This window comes from Amblyraja radiata, chromosome 29 (genome assembly GCF_010909765.2).
Source record: "Amblyraja radiata isolate CabotCenter1 chromosome 29, sAmbRad1.1.pri, whole genome shotgun sequence".
Lineage (NCBI taxonomy): Eukaryota > Metazoa > Chordata > Chondrichthyes > Rajiformes > Rajidae > Amblyraja > Amblyraja radiata.
The window spans coordinates 18,241,814-18,266,798 of record NC_045984.1 but is presented as its reverse complement, the minus strand read 5'-3'; the positions used below and the strand labels follow the sequence as shown (position 1 = coordinate 18,266,798).

General features: G+C 42.5%; 1 protein-coding gene across 2 annotated transcripts in view; it reads left to right on the top strand.

Moving 5' to 3' along the window:
- Positions 1 to 24,637, top strand: part of rad23b (RAD23 homolog B, nucleotide excision repair protein) — a 47,731-nt gene extending 23,094 nt beyond the window's left edge. Inside the window, exons 4-10 of one of the 2 annotated variants that reach the window (XM_033046725.1) lie at positions 500 to 819; positions 6,684 to 6,739; positions 9,513 to 9,640; positions 12,825 to 12,918; positions 13,071 to 13,198; positions 16,386 to 16,529; positions 21,334 to 24,637. In XM_033046725.1, the coding sequence (XP_032902616.1) occupies positions 500 to 819; positions 6,684 to 6,739; positions 9,513 to 9,640; positions 12,825 to 12,918; positions 13,071 to 13,198; positions 16,386 to 16,529; positions 21,334 to 21,447 (984 nt within the window). In that variant the 3' untranslated portion in view covers positions 21,448 to 24,637. The remainder of the gene's footprint in view (positions 1 to 499; positions 820 to 6,683; positions 6,740 to 9,512; positions 9,641 to 12,824; positions 12,919 to 13,070; positions 13,199 to 16,385; positions 16,530 to 21,333) is intronic. The other variant, XM_033046726.1, reaches the window with a different exon arrangement.
- Positions 24,638 to 24,985: the final 348 nt, after the last annotated feature.

Below are 24,985 nucleotides of genomic sequence, written 5' to 3'. Positions count from 1 at the left end.
TATGCGGCGGCCGAGCTAAGGGCTGCAGTCTACGGCCAGGGCTGGGCTGAGTACGAGAACCAGGCCGGGTTCCAGGCCTTGGCGCTGCTCTACAACCCCCTCCCCCTCTCTCTCTCCCCTCCACCCCCTTCCTCTACCCCTCCCCCTCTCTAATTTCCCCCCTCTCCACGCTACCCTGCTCCCTCTCTGCCCCCCCTCCCTCTCTAGGGAGTGCTAAGTATTGGGACCTATGGGTGAGTGGTGGAGTAGTGGGAGTATTGCATTCGGGGACCAGCCCTCCCCTGTGACGCTGCTGGTCCTAGACTCTCCCACTAGTGGAAACCCTCTTCACATCCACTCTCTCTAAGCCTTTCACTATTCTGTACGTTCGGATGGCTGAAAACATGTTTAATTTAATACAAGGATTAAGTTGATTGAATGTGCAGAGGTGCTTGGCTAATTGTCTACATATTATTCTGTACAGCTGACCTAATTATTAATACTTTATTTTTAAAAACAGCCTAAAGCTGCTCCGGCATCAACACAACAAACAACACAACCTGCTTCAGTGAGTACCACAGCAGCTGCCTCCACAACAGCAACTCCAGCTTCAACGATTCCAGCTTCGTTTCCAACCTTAATTGCAGATTCAATTTCTCCTTCAAATCAAGCTTCTACTCCTAATCCCGCTCCAACCTCAGCTGTGACCGCTCTTGTCCCAGCCTCTCCACCTGCTATAGTTCCAGCATCTGATCCTACTAGCACAGTCACGGAGGAAAAGCCAAAGGAGGAAGAATCAAAAGAAGACACCAGTGGTGCTTCAGAAGGACAAAACCCAAGGTATAATAAAGTTGAGTAGGGTAGAGCCTGAACTTTGCAAAGATAATTGTACTGCTGAAGTTGGGCATGATGAAGAAAAAGTCCCGCTGGGACTTTCCACCTATGCCGGTCAACAGGTAGCCTGCTCTTCTGCCTCTGCTCATCAGAGAATGACTGCACCCAGCGAATGCTCCAATTTTTCTCACGCATCTGATTTTTTTTTTCAAAAGACTCGATCAACTCCATTAAGATATTTTGGGTAGTCTACTGCGAACCTCACAATTACTTTTAAATTGCAGAATGTGAATGTACAGTTGCGCTTTATATATTATTTGAATTCGTTATTCACGTTTCAGAACTCAAAGTTACCACACTTTTGGTAAAATGTTTAAGAAGGAACTGCAGATGCTGGAAAATCAAAGGTAGTCAAAAATGCTGGAGAAACTCGGCGGGTGAGGCAGCATCTATGGAGCGAAGGAAATAGGTGAAGTTTCGGGTCGAGACCCTTCAGACTGATGTGAGGGTGGGGTGGGGAGGCAAGAAGAAAGGAAGAGGCGGAAATAGTGGGCTGTGGGAGAGCTGGGAAAAGGAGGGGAAAGAAGGAGAAAGCAGGGTCTACCTGAAATTGGAGAAGTCAGTGTTCATACCGCTGGGGTGTAAACTACCCAAGCGAAATATGAGGGGCTGCTCCTCCAATTTACAGTGGGCCTCACTCTGGCCATGGAGGAGGCCCAGGACAGAATGATCGGTTTCGGAATGGGAGGGGTAGTTGAAGTGCTGAGCCACTGGGAGATCAGGTTGGTTATTGCGAACCGAGCGGAGGTGTTGAGCGAAGCGATTGCCAAGCCTACGCTTGGTCTCACCGATGTAGAGCAGCTGACACCTAGAGTAGTGGATGCAATAGATGAGGTTGGAGGAGGTGCAGGTGAACCTCTGCCGCACCTGGAAAGACTGCTTGGGTCCTTGAATAGAATCAAGGGGGGAGGTAAGGCAACAAGTGTAGCATTTCCTGCAGTTGCAAGGGAAAGTGCCAGGAGAGGGGGTGGTTTGGGTGGGAAGGGACAAATTGACCATATTTGACAGCTGGTAGGGTGGAAGGTTGGGGGGACTCTGCCCTTGTTACGAGGGGGGGGGGGGGGGGGGGAGATGGGGAGTGAGAGCAGAGTTACGGGATTTAGAAGCGACCCTGAAGAATGGGGACATCACCGATGCTCTGGTTTGGAACACCTCATCCTGGGTGAAGATGCGGCGTAGACAGAGGAATTTGGAGTAGGAGATGGAGTCCTTACAGGAAGCAGGATGGTCCAGATAGCCATGGGAGTCAGTGGGTTTATAGTAGATGTCGGCCAGTAGTCTGTTACCTGCGATGGAGATAGTGAGGTCTAGAAACGGTAGGGAGATGTCGGAAATGGTCCAGGTTATTTGAGTGCCGGATGGAAGTTAGTGGTGAAATGGATGAAGTGAGTGAGTTCTGTATGGGTGCAGGAGGTAGCGGAGGTAGAGTTCGGGGATAGGGCCATGGCACGCCTCGAACAAAGATTGAACACAGCCCACTGTTTTCGCCTCTTCCTTTCGTCTACCTGCCCCCCCCACCCTCACATCAGTGTGAAGAAGGGTCTTGACCCGAAACGTCGCCTATTTCCTTTGCTCCATAGATACTGCCTCACCCGCTGAGTTTCTCCAGCATTTTTGGCTACACTTTTGATAAAGGTTTTTTGGTTAGGATTTTGTATTCTCAGTGAAGGTGCAGCATTCCACTACGTTTTATTCGTAGCACTAATCCTACAATTTCTTTTCACGTTACTTAAAGCTGTGCTGGTCAACAGGTAGCCTGCTCTTCAGCCTCTGCTCATCAGAGAATGATATAGCGGAAATTGGGAACGTCAAATTTTACGTGGATGTTGCTAGGACTAGAGGATCTGAGCTATAGGGAGAGGTTGGGTAGGCTGGGACTCTATTCCTTGGAGCGCAGGAAGATGAGGAGTGATCTTTTGGAGGCGTATAAAATCGTGAGAGGAATAGATCAGGTAAATGCACAGAGTCTTTTGGCCAAAGTAGGTGAATCGAGGACCAGAGGGCATAGGTTTAAGGTGAAAGGGGAAAGATTTAATAGGAAACCCGGGGCTAACATTTTCACACCAAAGAGTGGTGGGTGTATGGAACAAGCTGCCAGAGGTAGGTGAGGTTTGGACTATCCCAACATTTAAGAAACAGTTAGACAGGTACATGGACAGGACAGGTGTGGAGGGATATGGACCAAACACAGGCAGGTGAAACTAATGTAGCTATGACATGTTGGCCAGTGTGGGCAAGTTGGGCCGAAGGGCCCGTTTCCACGTTGTATCACTCTGATTCTTAAGTGTTCTGAGCAATTAGTCCTTAATCTACCATTTCATTGGAAAGGTACATGGGGACTCGCAGCCCATGGCAATTCTGTGGAGGAGCTTAAACACCTGTGCCTTTAGTTTTCAGTCGATGTTCTTACTATCCCAATGATCAATACCATTAGAATTTGCTTAATGTTGCTGTCAAGAGGTTTTGATATGTGGGTGTTTCCGTAAATAAGGGACCAACCTGTGACATGGGGGGCCAAATTTGAAAGTTATTAAATCATAATGAAATACCACAGCATTAAAAATGAGCCTACTTATGATCATTTTTTAGCTAATTTGTGATCAAAACCGACCAAAATTTGACCTAAATTTAATACTTTCAACATTTGAAGGGAAAAGACGAGATTTAAAAAAAATGTATAAGACATAAGGGATACTTACTGATTTCTAAGCTCCCTTACAAAATGCTGGCACATAATCCACCACGACGCCCGTAGTTCACTCCAGGGTAATTATGATCGCGTTGTTTTAAATTTTTTTTAAAGCGCGTCGAGTGCAAAAAAAATAGTTATGGCTGTATAAATATCGTTGACAATCTTAGACAATGGGAGGGACTACAGAATGAGACATCGCTAAAATAGGTGAGCAGACTAGATTTTTATTTCATGATTTTAAGTTCTATTCATTAAGTATTTCAATGGAAAGTTTAAACACAAAATATAAACAATAAAAAAAGAAACAAATATAAAAATGGTTACTCTGCTTATAAATCACACATTTCACAACGTGACCAAAGGGGCACTGCTACACATGTTCTGCTGCAAAAACATGGGGCAGAAAACCATCTTATTGGGTGATAAATGATATAAATCATAAGCATAAATCAGAATTTGGCTTGTACAGGGTTATTTAATTGCAATATTTAATTGCAAAATTAATATCATCTTTCTGGTATAAATTAGCCTAATGATTTGATGAAATCCTGCTTGAAAAATGTAACCAAAAAAAAGGCATGAAAACACAGGGACATATCTGATATTTGTCTTTGTAAAAATAGATATATTTATTTTTGCTTCATCTCATTATTTTAGCTATACACCATGATCTATACTACTTAAAATGCAGGATATGAAACAATGGGAATATTACATAAAAACAGGAAAATAACCTGGAAGTTTAGAAACCTTCAGTTTCACTACTGAGTGCTGTATTTACAGAAACACCTAAAACTAAATAGCTTATCATTATCAAGCTTGTTGTTTTCCAGAAGTCAGTTTAAAAAAAGTACAGTCATGGCTAAACCAGTGTGTTGTTCCTTTAATTCTTCATGCCAACTATGCTATCAGGTGAAAACATTGGGTAACTTTTTCAAGTTACATCCAGGAAGGTGGAAAATGCTGTCAGCTTCTCTGCGTTACTCAAATGCAAAATCTGAAGTCAATACATGGCAGCAGCTGAGGAACAGGCTGTTCTGCCATAAATTTTGCATGTAGTGAAGAAATAAAATGTATTGCATGAGCATTTTAGATATTAATATTTTATATTGGTGGTAATTTAAAATATTTTGCTCAATTTTCAGTAATTCCTGTCTATATTACAAATATTACAGGGTGCGTCCACTAGAAGCAACTAATAAGTTTTCCTTCATTATTGAACACATACACTAACATTTGCGGCTGTAAAATAATGATTCCGACAACTTGGGCAATAGGTTCCAGTCGTTCTGTTTTTTAAACAAACCTTTCCCCTCGAATCCCCTTAAACCCCAACCTCTTAACTTAAACCTATGCTCTCTTGTTTTTGATACTCCTGTAAAAAATATTCTGATTTATCTGTGCCTCTTACAATTTTATATACCTTGATCTGATCACCCCTCAGCCTCATTTGCTCCAGAGGAAACAGACCCAGCTTGTTCAGTCATTCCCTATGACTTCAGTCTCTCCATCCAGGCAGTCTCTCCAATGTAACATCCTTCCTTTTAATGTGATGACCAGACCTGCACCGAATATTACAAGTACTTTCTAACAAGTGTTTAGTAGAGTTGCAACCTAATGTCATGACTTTTACCTTGTATGCCCTGACGTGTGAAGGGAAGCATACCATGTATCTCCTTTATTGCCTTATCAACCTGTGTTGCCTCTTTCAGGACTGTGAATTTTAATTCTTTGTGCTGTTTCATTTTCTGAACATGTCCTACCCCTATTTGACTTCCTGAACTGCATCTACTCACATTAGCTGGATTAAATTTCATTTGCCAAAGCTTTGCCCAATTTTTCCATCTCATTTACATCCTGCAGCTTTGGACAACTTTCTTTGCTGTCCGCCAACGTCGTGCCATCTGCAAGCTCACTAATCATCTCTCTTATGTTCACATGAGTTGTTAATATATTACAAATGCCACGTGTCACAAACTTCCAATCAGAATAACTTTCTTCCACCACTGTCCTCTAGCTATCACCTATCCTTTCACCAGGCTAATTTTGGATCCAATTAACCAGTTTGCCATGGGTCCTGTGTTCTGTAACCCCTGGGCCAACCTGCTTTGTAAGGCCATGCCAAATTATTAGATAGAAGTAGACAATATCTTCTGCCCTGCTGCCTTCAGTTTTCTTTATTGCCATGTGAAAGGCATCTAATTAAATTACTGAGACAAGATTTCCCCAGAACAAAGCAACACTGACTATCCCTGATCATTAACTTAGCTTTCAAATATACATAAATCATATCCTTTAAGATTTTCTCCAGTATTTTTAATAAGGCTTGTATCATCTAGCTCTTTAAAAAAAAAAAATTAAAAAAAAAAAAAAAAAAAGACATTTGCTCTCCCCTAGTCTTCTGGCACCTTGCTTGTGGATAACAAAGATTCAAAAATCTTGAAGGCCCCAACTTTCTCCTCTCTTGCTTCCCTGTCATATATCTCTATTTTCCTGACCAAACATTTCATGTCCATTGTCATTCAAGGTTTCCTAATCTTGCCATTTTACTGGAACATGCTGATCCTGAATGCTTAAAAGACTCAATTGATGGCAGTTGTTTTACCTGCAACTGTCCACTCCTGGTCTACTATTGTCGGGTCCTCCATCAGCCTTGACCCAGGACCATTTTTATCCCTTTCCACAACCACCTCGGTGCTTACAGAATTATGGTCAGTGTTCTGAGTGTTTCCCTCACCCACACTTCCACTACCGCCCAGTTTCCTTTCCTACAATAACGTTAAGTACTCATGGATGCTCTAAGCAAATTCCCCCCTATCTTAGCCCCTTGCACTAAAGCAATAGTACAATAGTGAAAGCCCACCACAATTATATTATTCGTATGTCTGATTTGCTGACATTTGTTCCACTACTTCTCCGCGTTATTGAGGCCTCAAGTATAACCTCAAGTGATTGATCCTCTACGCTCGAGCCATTTGGCCTCATTGACTGATCCTTCTAGAATATCTCTGAGTATTGTGAGTAAGGTGTAATATTGGAACAACGCTGTGGTCTGATGTCTATACTAATGTACCAGTATGATGAATTGTTTCATTGCCAAATTGTGATGTTATTGTAGATCTTTGGCTGAAGAAATCGACTTGAATCTGGTAGAAACCGCGTCATCTACGTTAGGTAAGTTTGATCTAATTGGATAGGGATCATTTGTATTTGTCATCAGGCTTAATATGTAAATAATAAGTGCATTGTTCTGCTTTATTGAGCATTCTATTTATGTATAGTAGGCATTTGGTTACAATGTTTTGCATGCATGATATTAACCATGATGGCTTGATGGTTATGCACTTGGAATTGTGTACTTGGGGAAAGATTTTCTATATTATTATTAAACTTTATTTCAGACTCGAGGTGTAGACTTTTAAGAGACGACATTACATAAAATACACTGCATAATAAAACACCATAAAATACATACAAAAGCTTAGTATATTACTTTCATAAACATCATAAATTATATGCAAAACAAAAACACAATACACGATTTAAAATCCAGAATAAAAAGAAAGATCAGTGTCCTACAACGACGCTACCTGTCGCTCCACAACTGGGATTCGTAGTGTGTAGCGCTAAACCTTATGTTTGACCATGATAATTACTTTTTTATAGTCAGTTATCCTACAAATGAATTTATTCATATGATTTCTTAGGATCTATATATTTTTAAAACTCGTGTGTGTGTGTGTAATTTTGCCTTTGAAACGTATCTCCTCGAAAACCAGACGCCGAAACAGGGAAATTGTTACATATTTCAGTAGAGATTTTCCTTGTGATTTTAGAAATCCACTCCTGTACATTTGGTACATTATTTTCCCGACTTTTTAATTAAAATTGTTGACCAATCTGACTTGTTTTTAAAATCTGACCGCTGCCCAGCTACTGACGTTACAATAACAGTGAAAATTGTACATCTTCTGGTAGAAATTGTCCTTATGATTTCAAAAATCCAATCCTCTATAAATTTGGTCAATTATTTCCCGAGATATTTACTAAAATTTATCACCAGACTGAAATTTAAAAAAAAAACATAACAGTTGCCCAGCTGCTGACCTCACAATGCCCTTGTTAATGCCCCCCCCGGCTCTGGATGAATGCAGCTGCTGTCAACGCGCATGCGCAGTTTTCCACGAGGTACGTTACCACTCTCTCCCCCCGTTCTTCAAAATGCGCAGAAATAACGAGCGGTCTGCAGATCCGGAGGTCACAGCAGGTCACCGGAGGCCACTGGCTTGTTTCTGAATCCTCTCCGTCTCTCCCGCCCGATGGTAGAACATGGCGGCGACTGTTATCGTCGTGCGGGGCATACGATGGGAAGGTGGCCCTCGCGGCCATTACTCCCTCTGGGAAACCTGCTCCCGGTGCAGCGAGTGAAATCACGCCCCTCCCTCCCGTTGCAAACCGAACGCGCTGTCAGTCGCGCTGCTAAAAAACCCTGTGAGCAGGCAAGCGAGCTTTGAAAAAAACCTTGCGGACCCCCCCCCCCCCCCCCCCCTCCCTCCCTCTCTCTCTCTCTCTCTCTCTCTCCCTCCCTCCCTCTCTCCCTCTCCCTCTCCCTCCCTCTCTCTCTCCCTCTCCCTCTCCCTCACTCCCTCTCCTTCTCCCTCTCTCTCTCCGTCTCTCACTCCCTATCTCTCCCTCTCTCTCCCCCCTCTCTCTCTCCCACTCCATCTCTCCCTCTCCCCCTCTCCCTCCCCCTCTCCCTCTCCCTCTCCTCCTCTCTCTCCCCCCTCCCTCCCCCCCCCTCCCCCCCCTCTCTCTCCTCCTCTCCCTTTCTCTCTTCCTCTCTCCCCCTCCCCCCCTCCCCTCCTCCCCCCCCCCCCCCTCCCCTCCCCCTCCCCCCTCTCCCCTCTCCCCCGCTCTCCCCATCTCTCCCCCCCTCTCCCTCTCTCTCTCCCTCTCTCCCTCTCTCTCCCTCTCTCACCCTCTCTCTCCCTCTCTCTCTCCCTCACCTCCCTCTCTCCCCCCCCCCCTTCTCTTTCTCTCCCCTACCTCTCTTTCTCTCCCCCTATCTCTCTCCCCCCCCCCCCCCCCCCCCTTCCCTTGTGCTGGCCAAGCTGAAAACTATCCTGCTGGACCCTCTGCAGTTTGCATATCAGGCCAATAGATCTGTGGATGATGCAGTCAACCTGGGCCTCCACTTCATCCTACAGCACCTAGACTGCCAGGGGACCCATGCGAGGATCCTGTTTGTTGATTTTAGTTCTGCATTCAACTAATCCATTGTGCCAGAGCTACTACGCTCCAATCTTTCCGAGTTGACTGCCGTAACCCCTCTGTCAGTGGATCACCAGCGTCCTGACAGACAGGAAGCAGCATGTAAGGCTGGGAAAGCACATCTCGGACCCGCAAACGCTCAGCATAGGAGCACCGCGGATGCTCAGTTCCTCAGCTATTAATTGTTCATGATTCCAGCAATTGCAGTCTCTTGTGTCTCCATAGAGAACATGCAATGGATTGAGTTGGGAATGTGGATCCTGTGTGGGTCTATAGCGAGAAAGAAAATCTTTGCATATCACTGTAGAATTAACAGTTTTCATCATGTTTCCAATTTATTTTTCTCAATATCCTGATGTCTACATGTTGTAGACAGTTTTTTTGTAATTTACAGTAGAAAATTCTGGATCTCTGGAACAAACTTATTGAAAAACAAAGTAGTCTACTTTAACTCATTCTATCAAGTCTACTTGGTATTGGCTGCAGAATGAAGAAAAAAGAAACAGGTTTATGACCCAAAAAAAAAACTGGAATTTACCATCATTCTTAACTGATTTATCCAAATGTTAAATGGAATTGCCTACATTTTGGTTAAAACAACTTGCTAGTTTTGTCTGCTAAAATTTGTCAGTAATTTCATTACCTGTGTTTAGCTGAATATCTTCAATGCATTCAGTTACAGGACAAGCTTATGAAAACCTGGTGGCAGAGATCATGTCAATGGGCTATGATCGAGAGCAGGTTCTTGCAGCACTACGAGCAAGCTTTAATAACCCAGACAGGGCCGTGGAATATCTTCTCACGGTGAGTTTCAAATGGATTCTGGGTATTATAGTTTCCATGCTCTTCTTGGATGGAAGACGTAGCTTAGTTCCAATGTATCTGATGTTATCATGATGTGAATATCAGAGCAAGGATAATCTCCCTTCTCGATGATGGTATTAGTTGTACAATGTATATTTACGTTTTTATGTTGCTGCCAAACTTTGCTGCAGTGTACTTCTAAAGATGCTTTGTTTGTGCATGCACGAATAAATTGTTTATTATTGGTAATTACGACCAAATGAATCTTATGTGTTTGCATCTCTGGTTGCCAAGTGAAATGCTCCATTTACTGAGCTTTGGCCTCTTCTGGTGTCCATGGTATTATGTTTTGAACTCCACACCACACATAGGAGGGATTGGTAAAAGGAAAAGCAATTCAAATAAAATGTTGTGGAACTGGCCTATGCAGTATGCCATGCAGTGATAATGACTTATTTTCCATCTACAGTGTGCATATCTTGGAACGTGACTTTAGAATCACATTTGTACAGCATAGAAATGGGTTCTTCACATCACCATATCTATGCTAAACACTATCCCTGTCCACTTGCCTGCATTATCTATGCTCCTCAGAATTTTATAAACTTCTGCAAGGACACTTCCTTGACCATGTGAGAACAATCTCAGTCTATTTAATTGCTCCATATAACTCTAACCCGTTAATTCAGGCAACTTTCTTGTGAACCTTTTCTGCACCTTTAGCTTAATCACATTTTGCTGTGGCCAACTCTCAAATGTGGCTTAATCAGCTTTACAATTATATTATAATGTACCATCTTGGCACATAGGGCAAAAGTGCCCTGTGCTGCCTTGACCACCCACATTCGGGGAACTATGTACTTGTATCCTAAGATCTCTGTTCAAAAACACGCCCCAGGAATTTATCATTCACTATGTATGTCCTGCCCTGGTTTAACTTCTCAAAATGCACATTTTGTGCTACACTAGTCCAAATTAAATTCCAGCAACTCCCTTTCCGTTGCCCACTTTTATCAATTGACATATCCTGTTTTAACCTTAAACATCTTTCTTCACTGCCCGCTATGCCACCACTTTCTTGAATATTACAAGTAGACAAGGTAAATTCCAGAACTACACAGCATGGTCATAAATTACACACCAGATTATTTGCTGTTTGACTGTTACCAAGGTATTAATCAGTATCTGAGCAATGCCGGGTATTGAGATTTCTTGCTGCAAACTGAATAATAACAACATGTACATTTCTGTCTGGTTTCTCGATGGCAAACTGACTTTGGAATTTGGGTTTATTCAAGTTTAACTATCTTAGAACTATTCCAGTGCTAAGATTATCCAGTGCTAAAATTAAGAGATTATCCGTGCGTATATCTTTATGCCTGGGCCATGGAACAACAATCCCACGAATAAAACATTGTATTGTATAGTCACTTGGTCTAGAGTGAAGCATGTATTGCATTTAGCCAAATAGATTTTGTTTTGATTTGATTACATTTAAATGAATGCTTATATTTTGGAGATATTTTTTCCGTTTCTGACTTTCACCATTCAGTAGGAAGTGGGAATGCCTAGTTTTGCAAAACATTCTCTCCCTCTAACCCCAACATTTTGGGTTGTGTTATATTGCTTTTTTAAATCTGCATAATTAAACATAGAATCATGGAAACTGACAGGAGAGGATGCCATTTGGCATTTTTTGACTGGTTGAAAAAGATTGCATGGGTTTAATCCCACCACTGGTTCATAGCCCTCCATGCCTGGGTGCATATCTAAATACTGTTTGCAATATCAATATCAAGTTTTTGCCTATACCTTTCAAATGAGAGTTTGTACTGCCCCTTGGAATGCATTCCAATGCTTAGAATGGATTCTAATAGATTTTCTCCCACCAAAGTTAAACTAACTGGACTGCACATTGTTTACTAGTTTCCTTCCTTTTTAACAATAACACAATTTGAGCTGTTCTCCACTCATCTGTCAACAGATGCAATAATGGAAAGGATAATTAATGTAGCGGTTGACCATTTGGCAAGCAGAGTTCAGAAAAGCATCCTGATGTCCAAAAATTTCTCTGCTTCCATATCTGTGTTGTTAAATGAAATGGCCTATAATTATTTGTTTATTCCCAACTCTCCTTTTTAAAGAGAAGCGGGTTAGCTGTTCTCCAATTTACCAGTGTAGAAAGGAACTGCAATTGCTGCTTTATACTGAAGATAGACAAACTGGTGGAGTACTCAGTGGGTCAGGCAGCATCTCTGTGGGGAATATGTGATATTTCAGGTCAAGACCCTCAGTCTGATGAAGGTCTCGACCCGAAACGTCACCTGTTCTTTTTCTGCAGAGATGCTGCCTGACCCGCTGAGTTACTCCACCATTTTGTGTCTATCTCCAAATCTCCAATATGTCTGCTGTAGTCAATCTTCTTCTTCTTGCATATGGCGTGCACAGCCTAAAGTTGTAGGACAACTTGTTCTATTTGATCTTATTTGATTGTGCATGCCGGGTTGATTGCATTCGTCGAAACAGGGTAGACCACGTGAAGGTTGCAATCTTCCACCCCTGCTGTAGTCAATGAGGATTGAGGAACTGTAATCAGAGTATATGCAATTGCCTTGTTTTGTTTAATGGCTTTGGGATATCTTTCACCTGCACCTTGCTATATATGCATATTTAAATGTTTTTCACTGTTTACTCCATCAATATTTCTCATTCTCTTTGTGTGCATCATCCAGCTCTTTTGCGAAGATGGTTGGTAAAATATTCAATAGGATTCATTGTCATAGATAGACACACATGGAGATGGGTCATTTAGTCCATTGAATTGGCACCGATCATCAATGCTCCGTTTTGTACTAATCCTGTTATTTTTTTATTATTATCCCCCACGTTCTCTTCACTCATCAGATTGTACCACTGACTTGCATGCAAGGGGCAATTTACATTGACCAATTAGCCAACCAATGCTTGTCTTTGGGTGAGAGGACACCTGCCTGAAACCATGTAGTTGGAAGAATGTGCAAACTCCACACAGCAGCTGAGCTCAGGATTGAACCTGAGTTTCTGATGCGAGGTAGCAGCTCCACCAGCTGTGCTCTTTCAATAAGAATTTTGCCTACATTCTCTGCCTCCATCAACAAGAATACAAAGGAAAGTGTGTAATAGGTATGTTTTGCTTTACAATTAGGGAATCCCAGCAGAGCCAGAAGTCCCAGAGGAGCCACAACCTCGAGTCACAACGCAACCACCGTCACAGCCATCATCACAGTCCACACCAACCAGTGAGTTCAATTAATTTGTGTGTATATCAAAATAATTGGGAACTTGTTAATATGGGGAATGTAGCAGGTAGTTTTGAGCTGTCAAATTAATAGTTTGAGTGGAATGGTAGGCAATTACTTACAATTGTTATAACATTTTATGTCTGTTCCAGGTAATCCTCTGGAATTTCTGCGAACTCAACCCCAGTTTCAGCAAATGCGTCAGATAATACAACAGAACCCAGCGTTACTGCCGGCCCTTCTCCAGCAACTTGGTAGAGACAACCCAACACTCCTACAGGTGTGACAACCTTGTGCTGCCCATCTAGTATTTGTCTAACCACAACCATCTGCAAAAGTCTGCTTATTCTGTTGTCTTCTGCATGGCTGATTAATCTGACATGGTTGTAGTTTCTGATTACTAACTGCATTTATAGTTCCTCCAAAAGCCTTGGAAAGTTACTATTATTAAGGACATCCCAATACAGGTGCACAACCTTTTATCCGAAGATCCAAATAACGAAAACCTCCGAATAGCGGACATTTTTTCGGTCCTTGAAGAAAGGTCCTTGAAAACGTTCACCGAGGGCGGCCCGCAGAGGTGACAGCGGAACCTCCGGTCGGTCCTCGAAGAAAGGGGAACTAAATCCCCATTCATAAAAGAGAAGGTGAGGGTATATTGCGCGGGAGGGTTAATAATTGACAATATGCTGCTGCCTGCCCGCTGAGTTAAAAAGTTCCCACGGTCACGATACACAGTGCATCGTGAGTCTTGCGTGGGAACTTTTTAACTCAGCGGGCAGGCAGCAGCAGATTGTCGCTCTCTTCAGTTTCACCCCACCTACACCCCTCTGCTTCCCGGCCATGTGTGTGACCCCTTCCCTCCCCTCTCCAGCTCCCCGCCCATTGCACCGGCGCGGGGGCTTTGCACTGTCTTCATGTCGGCGATGCCAGCAGGTCAGTGCCAGTCACCGGAGACGTCAGGACCAACGGGACACCGACCCCCAGGCCCACTGCAAGCACGGAGATCCCAGAGACCCACAGCCAGCAGCAGCCCAGCCCCGTTCCAACTCCAGAGGAAAACAGCAAACTGGCCGGAGACGTCAGGACCACCAGAAGCCGTTCCCCGATGGGCCGCTACGACGACAAGTGGCAGTTCGCCCACAGCCCGAGCTGTGCCCCCTCATCGGGACACCGACCCCCAGGCCCACTGCAAGCACGGAGATCCCAGATCAGCAACTCCAGCCCAGCCCCGTTCCAACTCCAGAGGAACACGGGCAGAAGCTGATGGTGTGCAAGGGACGTCTTGTTCTTGGGGTCGCGCAGCTCGGGCTGTGGACGAACAGCCACTTGTCGCCGTAGCGGCTCATCGGGGAGCGGATTCCTCTGGAGTTGGAGGGGGAGGGGGGCATTGTGCTGTTTGATCGCCCCCTACTATCCCAGGGACAGGGAGACAGGACGTTCACCGAGGGCGGCCCGCAGAGGTGACAGCGGAACCTCCGGTCGGTCTTCGAAGAAAGGGGAACTAAATCCCCATTCATAAAAGAGAAGGTGAGGGTACATTGCGCGGGAGAGTAGGAATCCCAAGACAAAGTTGAGTGAGCGTTCACCGAGGGTGGCCCGCAGAGGTGACAGCGGAACCTCCGGTCGGTCTTCGAAGAAAGGGGAACTAAATCCCCATTCAGGGTGACATGAGTGCGAGAGGTGATTCAATGCTGCGGTCACATTTACAAATTCAGGAATTCATACAGACATTTATTCTGCAAGAAAAAACTACATTGAAGACTCAAACTCGCGACCGAGGAACTGCCGGGATCGAGGCGCAAACTCGCGACCTTGCGGATATGAGCCGAGCACTCTACCACTGAGCCAGCCATTAAAATCTACGCTAAAAAATTTCCATTCCGAAGGCCGACAAATTCCGAATTACGAAAAGTGTCTGGTCCCAAGGCTTTCGGATAAAAGGTTGTGCACCTGTAGTAGGATTAGGATGTCCGTTCAGCTGTAGTGACACTAAATGGGAAAAGAGTATAAACAATTTAAAAGGCTATAAAGGGTGGGGATTATTTTAACCAAATGAGTTATTTGTACACCATGCTATTCTATTATTTTTTTTAAATGCCATCGTTCAAGCAAATTTCATTTAAATCTAAAATTAGGTACCTTAAACCTTCTAGGTAATGAAAACATGAAAGTGACCTAAATTGGTGGTTATAAGAGATAGAAATATGCTTATCCAGTGGTGTTTTCTTTCTTCCGTTTCTAATATTAAGTTATAAATTTTACCGAGTAGAATGGGTTTATTTCTGATATAAAAACACAAAATGCTGGAAGTAGTGGACAGTACCAGCATATATGAAGAGGAATGGCAAACACTCTAGAAAGGGGTCATTGTAGAAAGCACGCAAATTCAAGAAGCAGAGATGGGGTAGGCTTGGGGCAACAAATGGTAATGTTACCAGAAGAAAAGTGTCAACTGAAAAGTGAAAACTTGTTAATGAAAGTTAATGTGTTTGGAGAAGGTGTAAATAGAGGGGGAAGAGAGAAACCAATAAAGTGAAACTGAAGTATCGGCCATGGCAGATGCTGGAAATTTGAAATAAAGGAAAATGCTGGGAAAGCTCAACTAGTTGGGCAGTGTAACTGGATAGAGAAACTGAGCTACATCAGAACTGGTCAACTATTGAAGAACAAAAAACCTTGTAGATGCTAAAAATCTGAAGCAACATTACAAAATGGTAAAAACACTGGGTAGGCCAGCCAACATCCTGCAGAGGGACTGCAACAATACAGAGAGGAACAGGCCCTTTCTCCCACCGTGTCTATACTGAACATGATGCTAAATTAAGCTAATCTGCTTTGTATGTGATCCATATTCCCCATTCCATGCATATTCATGTTTCTCTCTTTAAAAGCCATTATCCTATCTGCCTAAGGCAGTGTATTCTACACATCCACTCTGCCCATGTCCATGCCAAAGATCTTGGTCCATGCTGCCCAAAAACGGACTTTTTGTTAATTCCACTCTCCGGTGATGTTGCTTGTTTAGTGTGAATTGGTTCACATAAAGTTTCAGAATCTGAATGTTCGAAAAGGGATGTGCTTTGTGGTTGGTTCTGCAGCACATCAAAGGTAGTTTACCTACCACCCATTCGCGCTATATCAGAGCAAGAATGCTTGATGCTGACCAATAGTGCTTGGACTTGTTTCCTAGTACCAACATCTGTCACCATGATGAATACAACAAAAGTGTCAGATAGTAGGATGTTCTTAACATTGTTGAAATGTTTTAAATTATTAGATTGTGTTCTTTAGATACTATGTCTCCTGTACAGAACCTCCAAGGCTAAGGAGTTACTCATTGTTTGGAACATTGTCTTGAGATGCCTACTCCAGCTTTTTGTGTCTATCTTCGGTTTAAACCAACATCTGCGGTTCCTTCTTGCACATTTCCTCTGATATCCATTTTGTGTTTGATTATCTTTCAGCAAATAACTCAGCACCAGGAGCAATTTGTTCAAATGCTGAATGATCCTTTGGGAGAGGCTGGAAGTGAAGGAGCAGAAGGTCAAGGGTCACCACACACTAACTACATCCAGGTTACACCCCAGGAGAAAGAGGCAATAGAGAGGGTAATACCATTTTGTTCATCCAAGGATATTTGTCAATTAATATAATGGATTTGTTTAGGTGGAAAATGTATTACTAAAAATGTATTATCAACTTCCAGTGTATTTCTCAGCTATCTGTGGACTATGATATCCTAGATAGACACAAAATGCTGGAGTAATTCAGTGGCAGGCAGCATCTCTGGAGATAATTCCTTCTCTCCAGAGATGCTGCCTGCCTTCCTGAGTTACTCCAGCATTTTATGTAAATCTTCATTTAAACCAGCATGTGCAGTTCCTTCAAGGTGCAAGGTCAGTTTATTGTCACATGTACCAATTAAGGTACAGTGAAATTTGAGTTGCCATACAACCATGCTAAGTGAAAAGCAACATGACACACAGCCACATAAAATAAAAGTTAACATAAACATCCACCATAGCGGCTCCCCACATTCCTCACTGTGATAGAAGGTAATAAAGTTCAATCTTCTCCCTCTTTATTCTCCCGCGGAATGGGGCTGTCGAACCATCCGCAGTCGGGGCCATCAAAGCTCCCACAGCTGGTGATCCAAAGCCCTTGCATCGAGGTGATTGAAACTCCCTCGTCGGGACGGTTGAAACTCGCCATGGCTTGGAGCTCCCGAATCGGTCTCCAACCAGGGACTGCGGCCTCCACGATGTTAAAGTCCACAGGCCTGCGGTTGGAGCTCTCCAGTCGATCCCTGGCAAAGGGATTGCAAGCTCCACGATGGTAAGTCCGACCCGTAGTTGAAGCGCCGGGTCGGTCTCCAGGAAATGTTAGGTCTCCGCGATGTTAGGCCGCAGTGGGGACGGAGATATGATACGGGAAAAAATTGCAATTCTGTCGAGGTAAGAGATTAAAAAAAGTTTCCACCAGCCACCCCCCTCCCCCCCCACATAAAACAAGCCAAGGAACACTAAAACATACTCTTTAACATGTACTTAAAATATCAAAAACAGAAGAAAGGACGGACAGACTGTTGGCGAGGCAGCCATTGGAATGCTTACTCTTTTTTTTAAATCCCTTTCCTGACAAGATGTGGAGGCAGGTACACTCAACGTGCAAGGTTTAGTATAATACAAAAAGGCATCCTGAGAGTAGGTATAGTAAAATAATGTGCCATTCTTGTAACGCTGCTATGTGTATATGTGAATGCTGAAAAGCAAGAATAACATGGAGCAGACAGTTTAGCAATCTAGTAAAAGGATCAAATTGAATTTTAATAGTCCTCCTCAAAAGCAGCTGATATCATCAAAGACTCATGTTGCCCAGGCCATACTCTGATCTGGTTTCTACCACCAAGAAGGTGGTACAGGAATCTGAGAACCCCATGTTCAAGAATAGCTGCTTCCCAGCTACCATCAGGCTTTTCAGCCACACTGCACAACCCTATCTCAGCAGTGATCTACAATGGACTTTGTGTGGTTGCACTATGTACCTTGGCTTGGTCTGGTTACCTAGTTAAACTGAATATTAATATATTGTGTTAGTGATTATCATATATTTATTTGAGGTATTATTTGTGTGAATGGACCTGTAAAGTTACAGCAAGTAAGAATTTCATTGTCCCATTCTGGGTACATATGACAAGAACATACGTGGCTTGACAAGGGCATATATGCCTAAGAAAGATAACTACTAATATCCTAATGGTTATGAAGTCCCTTAATTTCACCATTTCATAATCTTAAAAAATGAAGTGGGAGTAGGCATAAGGCAATGACTGGCCAATTTGAGTTGCTTTTGTGACCACATTTGGCCACCCAGAGTGAAGCTGAACGGGTAATTCCCAGTTCATCCAGCTTGGTGACCACACTGTTGTTAGTAATTATGATTGATTTTATACACATACTTCATATGCAACCATCCTTGATTTTTTTTCCTCTGGAAATGATCCTCCGCTTTTAAGTGTAGGAAGGAACTGCAGGTGCTGGTTTAAACCGAAGATAGACCCAAAATGCTGGAGTAACTCAACGGGACAGGCAGCATCTCTGGAGAGAAGAAATGGGTGACGTTTCGGGTCGAGACCCTTCTTCAGACGGAGGATCTCTTCCCAAAATGTCACCCATTGCTTCTCTCCAGAGATCTGCCTGTCCCGCTGTGAGTTACTTCATCACTTTGTGCCTATCTCAGCTTATAAGTAGTTACTATAGTTTTGCTTACTCTGCTTTTTACTTTTTGTTTTCAGTATATTGACTTTTCTGTCCATCATGCACACTTTGAAATGTTCATGGGGATTGAGAATATAAATATTGAAGAATAAAAACAAAATGTTGCAATCACTGAATCGGGCAGAATTTATGAAAAGAATAAATTTGTTTTCAGGTCAACGTTTACTGTAATACTAAAATAATTATTACTTTTAGCTTGTATAAAATCCATTACTTTTCCTTTCACTCCGGTACTAGAGTTTATAGTTTTAAAACATAAATATCTATCATATAAAAACCAGGTTCTGATCCAAACAATCCAAATAACTACCGCCCCATCTCCAACCTCCCATACATCACTAAACTTCTGGAAAGGACAGTAGCGACACAACTTCAAGTCCACCTTCAAAACAATAACCTCTATGAACCATTTCAGTCTGGTTTTCGCCACAATCACAGCACTGAAACAGCCTTGGTAAAAATTACAAATGATCTCCTTCTCGCAGCTGACACTTATCCATTCTGATCCTCCTCGACCTCACAGCAGCCTTTGACACCATCTCCCACCCAATTCTTCTGGAACGTCTATCTGCCACCGGCATCAACAACAATGCACTACTTTGGTTCAGGTCCTATCTACACGACAGAAAACAGTTCATCCAGGGAAATAAAGTCACATCCACAACTGCCACAGTCACCCATGGTGTTCCTCAGGGATCGGTGCTGGGGCCACTGCTTTTTATCATCTATATTCAACCTCTTGGCAATATTCTCTGTCATTTTGGAATCAATTTTCACTGCTACGCTGATGATACACAACTTTACCTCTCCACAAAACCAAACACCTCCATTCCCCCAACTGCCCTCACCACCTGTCTTCAAGCTATCAGCAACTGGATGTCACTCAACCTTCTAAAACTCAATGGAAATAAAACAGAAATCATGCTAATTGGCTCAAAGTCCATACTCTCCAAAACCCACCCGTTCACCATTTCAGTTGATGGCTCACCCATACCCACCTCCTCCCATGTCAAAAGCCTCGGCGTCATTCTGGACAGTACACTTTCCTTTGGCCCCCACATCAGCAATATCACACGCTCTGCATACTTTAATCTCCGCAACATCTCCAGACTCCGCCCCTCCCTCGCCAAAGACAATACAAAAGTCCTCATCCACGCTCTGGTCACATCCCGCATCGATTACTGCAACGCCCTCCTCACTTGCACCTCCAATAAACTTCTTCATCGCCTCCAATGCATTCAGAACTCTGCAGCCCGGATCATCACCCGCACCAGATCATCGGACCACATCACACCCATCCTCACTCAGCTCCACTGGCTCCCTGTGCACTACCGGATTAACTACAAGATTTTACTGCTGACCTTCAAAGCCCTACACCACCTTGCTCCCCAATACCTCTCTGACCAGCTGCTACCATACACTTCGTTCCTCCTCAGCTGCAATTTTAACTGTCCCCACATTTAGACTCAGCACCATGGGTGCCAGAGTCTTCAGCTGCTCTGCCTCACGTCTCTGGAACACTCTCCCACCTCCCATCCGTCACCTGGACACTATCGATCAATTCAAATCACAACTCAAAACACACCTGTTTAGATTAGCATACCCGACATAACTTCCACCATGTTCACCCTGATTTTAATGACTTAAAATGTTTTGTGTATTTTTTTGTTGTTGTTTTTTTGTTGTGTTTAATCAACTTGATTTTAATATTGATAAATGTATTGTGATTTTATGTCCTGTAAGGTGTCCTTGGGTGTCCAGAAAGGCGCCAGCAAATAAAATGCATTATTATTATTATTATCATATAATAAACCCAGAATTAACTAATTGTGGCAAGGAACTCTGTCATGCAAGTCTTACAAAAGCAATCCATTATTTGCCTTCACTTGTTCCCTGATGTGAAGTTGCGGAGCAGAATTTACCTGATCTTCAGCAGGGAAGGACTGTTTTCCAAAATATTCCAAAGCTATTGAAAGCCCTTGCAGTTGGTGACGTGCTGAAATACTGTCCCACTCAGACCCTGTGTATCCTAGCAAATTGGAAAAAGAGAGGAGAATTCAATTCTTGGCAGATTGTTCGGGTCATACATTTTGACCTAACTACAGTGCCCTCCATAATGTTTGGGACCAGGCCCATCATTTATTTTTTTTGCCTCTGTATTCCACAATTTGAGATTTGTAAAGGAAAAAAATCATACTGAATAGTAGCCTTTTTGAAATGGGGTTATCCTAGTTTGCCATCTTGGACAAGATGGGCTGACGGGCCTGATTCTGTGCTGTATTGCTCTGACACGATGACAAATGTATTCTGCAGTCTCTCACCATTTAGATAATATGCAATTTTCTGCCAAAAGCACTGACATTTTCATCACATACTCCATTTGCAAGATTATTTGTATGCTGTATTCCAAAATGAATTTTTAAACAAATTCATCTAATTTCTCTCTAATAACATAGCAAACTATTTGACTTTTAGCGGAACTTCCAAACCCCTCCACTTTTCATGATGTATCTGTTTTTCAAATGTATTGCTCGTTTATGCTCTCATTCCAGTGGGTGCTTAATTCTAGATATGTATCAGAAGCAAAGTGGGGGAAAAAGACCAATAACTCAATTTAATTTTTGTTTTGTTTCAGTTAAAGGCGTTGGGCTTCCCTGAGGGACTGGTCATTCAAGCCTACTTCGCCTGCGAGAAGAATGAAAATCTCGCCGCAAACTTTCTTCTCCAGCAGAACTTTGATGATGAATGATTTTTCTTTCCCTCCTTTCTTCCCTCCCTCCCTTTCTTCCTCTGCATCCCACCCCCCTCATTCTTTTTAACAAAACGGTTCACTTTCTATATAATTGGATGTTTTGGTAAGGCCAGGCAAAGTGGGGTTACCTGGCTGTATCAACATTGAGGTGCAGCACTGGAAAGCACATTTAAACAATCAGAAGCCGTATTCCTTTGGTCTGTCTATACTAGGTGACATTTGACAGTTCATGACAAGTAGCCAATGGTGGGGTTGGGGGAGGGGGGGGGGGGGAACCTTGGTGATGGGTGGGAGAGGAGCCTGTATTCACAAAAGTTTATGCAGTGTGCATCAAAGATTTCCTAGCCCCTAAATATTAGAGAAAACAGTTTTGCATTTGTGCCTTTTGTGAATATGGGCGTGGATGTGGTGGGAGAAACCGAAGGTCAAAGTACTTTGCAGCATAATGTTTCAAACTTGCCTATAATCAGAACTTTCAGTAGTTTTTTTTTTTCTGTTTATGGTGGGTGGGGGGAAGATGGGCTATTGGAAAGAAATGTACAATCATTTAAGTAGTAATAGCAGATGTGAGATTGCCATTCTGGAATGAAGCTGGCAGCAGATGTAATGCCCAATAAGATATTGTTTGAATTGTCTCTGCCAACTACTGGAAATGCAACCATACCCATAGTAAGGCAGCAAAATATTTTATTTTAAATAAAATCTAAAGTTTCCCATGTTGAAAACTGCTGTATTTTAAAAAAGCCGCCTGTCTTGCATTGCTGTTTAGGAAGTGTATTGCGATCTGTATCTTTATTTAAAACAAAATTGAAGCACGATATTAAACAGCAGCTTGCAATCACTGCAGGAATCTTTATCTTGTCTGAATAAGTAGCAGCAGTTTAAGTTTGTTAGTTAACCTCACTCTCGAGTACAGCACGCCACTGTTTCTTAATATTATACTACCTTGGCATCGATATTATTAATAGTGCTAACTGGCCCCAGTTTAGAGAGTCAAATGGAGCATCCACAGGCTTGACCAAGGACAGTTATTTCATGGCAATAGGCATGAAAAGATGTTCAGAAACTGAGCCTACATGGTACTGATGCATCCCACAGATTAACATATTCAATTTCAGCTGTTAAATTAATGTGGGTAGGTAATGTGAGAGGAAGAGACTGGCTGTCCCCAAGATGAGATGTGGAAAATTAATCTGTACTTGTCCTGAATAGATGTTAAGTATCATTTTAAACTGCTTGGAAATGTTGAATAGCTATTTTCAAGATGTGCTGAAGGACCTTTGCCACCATGAGTCACCATTTCTGAGCAGATACAGAAGGGTTGGTCATAATTTGGTTCAGGGGATGAATATTTTGATGTATTTTTTTCTACGGTCCTGTGGTTCATGCATGATGTATGCTTTGCTTATTCTTAATCTGGTGAAAGATTATAACACTGAGGTCTGAGGAGCCTAAAAACAATACCATTAGTTATTCACTGCAAAATACAATACAACTGGAAATGTTTTCATCGTATTAATTTCCAATTTGCAATGTATGATCATTTGAAAAATGTAGCTTTTAGGTTCTTCTGAAAAGTAGATTTTATTTCTGCATCCCTAAACAGTTGCTGTGCTTAGCACCGTCCTGAGCAGCCATGTGTCACCACATCTGCATCTTTTCCCACTGAATGTGGTAGCTGAATGTTAACACTCACAATTTGAATCATTGACACAGTTATTTGTGCAGAATTTCACGAGGCACTGTTGATTTCAGTTGTCTTCAAATAATATTGGCAGATTGAGGCGGAAGTAAAAATGTCATTGCATCTCGTCTGGTAGGTGATTTATAATTTCCCTTGCCATCTCACTGTTTTTATTTGACTTGTGCCTCAGGAATTCAGAAGTAAGAAAACAGAATATTTTGAGCACTAAAGTTGATTTTATTTTCTATATGAAGTCTGCATCAAACAATATTTTAAAAATGCAGTGCAATTTTCAGTTTGGAGAGCCTTGCATTGTTGAGGTTGTTGGACCTGAAACAGCCAGTTGCCTGATTGGTTAACAATTAAAGGAGGAATTTTGCTTGGAAGCTTCAGAGCTAGCCAGTGGTCACCATTTAATGATCAATTAGTGTTCATCCTCCAAAGCTGGAGAAATGGCAGGGTGGAAAATTGTGTTTGAGGAATAGAAGGTTACTGTTTGGAATTCATAATTGGCCTCAGTACTTTCAGTAGGGCAAAAGCAGTCGCCTATTCTGCACATGTTGTTTATATTTTAACATGGAAGAGATCAGAAACGGTTCATGCCCAATTGATTTTTCTTTTTGTTTTTCTGGTGGATTTCTTTTGTGCTGTCGAGTTGAAATAGGCAGAGAGGGCAGTGGTATAATGAAGAGTGGTTCACAGCTCAGTTTTACTCTCAGCACAGCCTGTCTGGAAACGAACTATCAATAATTGCTGGTGTCTTTTGCCCATTTCCCTAAAATATCTTTGCTGGCAGAAACGGATCTGGGAATATAGTATCAAATAAACCAAAACTGAGAACAATGAGGCTCAGTTCTGTTCACTTTTCAAGGCCTTTTAAATTCCTCCAGTGTGCCATGTGTTGATTCCAAATCAGAAGCTACGACTTAAAAAAATAATTAGAAATGTGGCTTCAGGAGGGGTGTGTGGGAAGGTTCATCTATTGGATACTGGTGCTGTTTCCTTCTGCACCCTCCTGTCCACGGATCTGGTGGTGCAGATCTTGTGCTGGTTCACTGTTTGTGAGACCCAAGGGGATGTATCACTACCTCTTCTTGTGTCTTGCTCTGTTCCTTCAACTCCTGAGCTAATTTGTTCCAAGAAAAATAAAACCAGTTTTGGAGAGCAGCACAGCCCGAGACGGGTTGCAGTGTAATTGACAAGACTATTGCTCATTCCCCTCTGCCAATCAGCTGGGGTTTATCATGTTGTTCTCTTTCTGTTCTATTAATTCACTATAGAACCAGTGTATAACCACAATTCATATTTTACACTGGTAACCTTTGCAATTGACCTCTTATTTACAGCCTATGACTCAAGTTTCCCTTGTATCACTTTGAGTCAAAATGAATTGTAAGCCCCAGTCTTGCATCAGGTACCTTTGACATAGAGCTGATTTGCTGAATGTTCCTGGGATTCATAATGTTTCAGTGTTAACTACAATAAAGGCTTTTTACAAAGCTTTATTATCGTAATTTTTTTTTGTCTGAACACAATATTGGCATCTTTATTTTTAAGCACTAAAAAAAATACTTAACACCTGGCTTGTCTCCAGGTACTTGAATTTAATCTAGTTCTGTCTGGTGAATAAATTGCCACTGGCGGTGACGTTCCTATTTGAAATGAGTATGATTTGCCTCAATGCAATTTCCCTTGACATGATCCTAATTTTGGCTGGGCTTATAATTTTGCTGATGCGTACAAAAATCTTAACACCAGTGTGGTAGGGTAGACCTCAGGTCTTGAAGAGTAGATCATGTGCAAAGTGGTGTTCTGTAAACCTCCACTCTGAAAATTGACAGTAGATCATTC